At 28.7% G+C, this 4,181-nt stretch overlaps 1 protein-coding gene across 1 annotated transcript; it reads right to left on the bottom strand.

The window, feature by feature from the left end:
- Window positions 1-774: 774 nt before the first annotated feature.
- On the bottom strand, window positions 775-2,970 carry LOC124940534 (nuclear transcription factor Y subunit A-7-like). The gene is made up of 6 exons (XM_047481061.1): window positions 2,824-2,970; window positions 2,012-2,289; window positions 1,833-1,933; window positions 1,665-1,742; window positions 1,415-1,585; window positions 775-1,345 (listed from the first exon to the last, which is right to left on the bottom strand). The coding sequence occupies exons 2-6, from the start codon at window positions 2,256-2,258 to the stop codon at window positions 1,034-1,036; spliced, it is 909 nt and encodes a 302-aa protein (XP_047337017.1). The 5' UTR covers window positions 2,259-2,289; window positions 2,824-2,970; the 3' UTR covers window positions 775-1,033.
- Window positions 2,971-4,181: the final 1,211 nt, after the last annotated feature.

Genomic DNA, 4,181 nt, shown 5'->3' with positions numbered 1-4,181 from the left:
ATGTCGTTTATTTATCAAAAAAAATTGTTTAATTTAAAATATAAAGTCTTATTAAATTAGTTTGTTAAAATATTTAGCTTATATTGTTAGTAATATCGTAAGTTCATTAAATTTGATGTTAAATTCAAAATATAATTTTATTTTAGTTTAATTGGTTATAATGTTATACTTATATTAAAGTGGTAAGTTTGAGACTTATATATAATATTTTTTATTTTATTTTTAAATTTAACCGTTTCAAATGTATGATCAGATCCACCAACGATCAAACTCAACTCAAATATTTATTTAATATATATAATATAAATTTGACTAAAATAATTCTAATAATCAAAATAACAATATTTTAAAATAATTTAAAATTACAGTCAATACTAATAAATAGTTTTGAAAATGAGCTTAATTCAGTAATTAAATTAATTGTTTATTTTGAAGAGGGATAAACATTTTTACTTAAAATTTATTTATAAATTTTTAAAATTTAGAAAAAATAAATAAATTATAAAAAAATTATTTAAAAGAATATTTGTTGTATATTATTATTGTTTAGATATATAATTAAGTATAAAATTAATTATAAAATAATAGTTATAAAATATTATTTGAATAAGTATTTTTTTTAATTTGTAAACATAAATTCACTTTATTTATTTTTTAATTTGTATAAGATCCTATTAAATCTTAAAATCAAATTAACTTATAAATTTTAAAAATGTAACTAATTTAAAATTATATTTAACTATTGTCATTGAGTCGGAAAAAAAAAAGCAAATAGATAGAAAACATAGAAAGTCAAAATGAATTCAAACAAATTGTTTTCTTCTCATATAAGAAGATGCAATGCCATAAACATAAAGTTAAATCTTGGAAAGTTGAAAGCATAAAACTTGGTCCTCGTAAATCCTACCAACTACAAATCCCAAACTACAATCATCCTTTTGAATCATTACATGACATGGCTATAGAAAGACAGACTTCGAAGCCAAGGATGATTTGCCTAGCTAGTGAAGGTAGTGAGGGTAGTTTCCATTTCTTACCGGACAATTGGAGCGCAGTTATGTGCTCCTTTTCCCATCATTCCGGTAGGAGGAAGACCCGAAAACCTTTGACCAGTCAGTGGACAAATCATCATAACATCTCCTCCGCCGTCTGTATTTGTCATCATCATGTCACTGAGATTTGATGGATGATGAAACTGTATTGATTCCTCATTTGCAACCATACCACTAAAATTCGTGATCATTTTCGACTTAGTTTCTCTACCTTTTTTAGTGCTAAGAAACCTCCCACCGGATCCCCTAGCCCTATTAAGAGCATGAAGATGTCGCGATTCATGTAGATACCGCTGCCCAAACACAATTAAAACATGTCATTTCAAGGTAGTGAACTATGCATGCATTCACAAATAACATACCTTCCGAGATTTAACAAGTTTGTTTTCAGACTCCAGCTTTGATCGTATCTTCCTCCTCCTGATAATTCCATGGTATTGCTTTGCATTCACATAAACCGGACCAAATTCATCAACAAGAGAAGAAGGCAAAGGTACACGTTCTGCTGTTGTTATTCCCATAACATCTGATTGCTAATGAACCAACAAAAGAAACTATAAGGTCTCGTTTGGATATTATATTAATCGATCTTCTAAATCTCACTATACTTACAATGGATTGTGGTTGTCCATAAGGAGTGTATAACGCATTGAAACATGGATCAGGGATATGATTATATGGTATACAACCCTGTAATAATAGAATCAATGGTCCAACTGAGAAACAACATTAAATACTTGAATCATGCAATCACAAGTATGAATAGAAAAAATCATTTACCATGGAATGGACAAAATCAACTTTCGTAGGATTAGTAACGAAATCAGGATGATTCATGAAGTTAAATACTAGATCCTCATTGTTCTTTCCATAACATACATCTTGCAATGCAAACCAACAAAGAATATATTAATTAAGACTTTAAATTTAGCTGAGTAAAAAATTTAAAATATATATACCTGATTCTAGTGAATTGGTTCTTACTCCAGAAGTCATCCCCTTCCATCTTATGCCCTTAGAAGCAGATGGTTGAGTTGGGAATTTGTTGGATTGTTGAAATCCAAAATACTTGTCTTCATTGACATCCCCGTGATAGTTTGGGATTAAGGATCCCACTTCAAAATTTACGTGATTGGTAGAGGAAGTGTAATATTGACTTTCATGTGAATTCCACCATGAAGGGCAATTAACAGTTAAATTTGACATACTTTGCAGGCTTGCTTCACCTCCTCAACTACTGGAATAATAATAATAATAATAATACAACTTTGTCAAATACACACGAAAACCATAATAGTATAAAATGACAGATAGCTAGATCCTATCCATATATAAATAAAGCTAATACTAACTTTGATCTAAAAATGGGCAGCACAAAAGATGAGATTTGATATCCAAAAATAAATGATGTTGACAAAAATGCATTTATTTACCATACCATGGCCTAGCCGGTCCCCTTCCTTTTTCTTTTTCCCACTAGGCAATATAAAGTCTATTCACCCGAAAAGACAAGCAAGTGAAGCATAAATAGCAAAAAAAAAATCAAATCTATCTCCTACCCATAATCTAATAGATCAAAACTTGGTGAACAAAGCAGCATTTCATATATGTTATTATATATATAAAGGAAAATCAGAAAAACCCTTTGCATGTGAGAAGAAGGAAGATTGAAAAGCTAACTTTATATATAATCTATATATATATATATGTATACACGTGTTTAGATGCAAATTAGGAATAGAAATAGAGAAAAAAGGATGGAGGAGGAAACCTTTGGGATCTGATAATGCGAGAAGGAGCAAAGAATAGATTTGTTGGAATGAAATTGGGTATGTCTCCTTCTTTGAAACCCAACACTCGATAAAGTCTTCTTCTTATTTCTCTCTCCAATACGGGTGGGTGGGTTGGTAGGGGTATCTTCTTCGTTCTCAGTCTGTGCTGATGCTACTGATATAAAAATTACAAATAAAATGGCTGACATTTACTGTTGTATACTACTTTTTTCCATTTTAATTAATTAAATATAATCAATTAATAATAATAATAAAGACATGCACCACCCACCAATACCATCAATAAAGTCTTGTTTTTTTCCATACAAACCAGATATAAAGAGCCAAGCACTAAGCCCACTGTTTTAGTTTTAGCTATCTAAGGCCGCCCTTCTTCACCAATCATCTCTCGATTTACTGTTACGCGCCTCTCACTTTTCAACTTACTTTCTGTGAACCACGCTCTGAAGGTCTTGGTCAAATTAACCATTAATTTTCATTGTCAGTTTTTTCAGTATTCCCAAAAACTTTTATGAAATTTTCAAATTTTCAAATTCATATTTAATCAATTATTTACTTTTTAAACTTAATCTAGTTTTGTTACAAACTTTTAACTATATAACTTTGATTTAGTAAATAGTTGATCTTGACAATCTTGTTTGTTTTTCTTACTTAGTTATCAGTAAAAAAATGTTTTTCTTATCATCAAAGGATGTTTGGAATAGTTTTTCAGAGAAAATGTTTAAAAGTTTCATCATTAGATGGCAAACAAAAAAATAATAATAAATTTTCTTTATTTTATTAATATAAAAATGTTTTATTAAATTCATTTTTGTATTAAGACTTAGTATTAACATTCACTAAATTTAAGACAACTCTAATATTACAAACCCTAATAACTATTTAAGACAGCTCTAAATTCTCTAATATTACAAACCCTATTAATTGATTAAATAAATTACTTAAAATAAGTTGGTATTTAATTTGAGATAAAGATTTAAAAAATAATTAAAAACAAATTGGTTTGAATTATGAATAAACAAAATAAAAGTTAACTGCAATAAATATGTTTACAAGGATTATTGTGTCTTTGCATCAGAAATAATAATAATAATATATTTTTCCATTCTACATTGAACTGGATTATATGTATGATAAATAGAACAATACACAATATTGACACGGAACCTTATTTGAGTGACGTGACATTAATTCGAGTTTACAAAATAACAACTCACGACACACAATTATGAATCCACGCAAAACAAACACAAAAATGGCAGAGCTAGTGCGAGATATCACACAATTTGACTAATCAGGAAGTAGAATGAGATCCCACTTGACTAATTAGGATCTA

This window comes from Impatiens glandulifera, chromosome 5, assembly GCF_907164915.1.
Source record: "Impatiens glandulifera chromosome 5, dImpGla2.1, whole genome shotgun sequence".
Taxonomy (NCBI): domain Eukaryota; kingdom Viridiplantae; phylum Streptophyta; class Magnoliopsida; order Ericales; family Balsaminaceae; genus Impatiens; species Impatiens glandulifera.
Note: the sequence above shows the minus strand (reverse complement) of the source record. Positions and strands in the feature narration are given on the sequence as shown.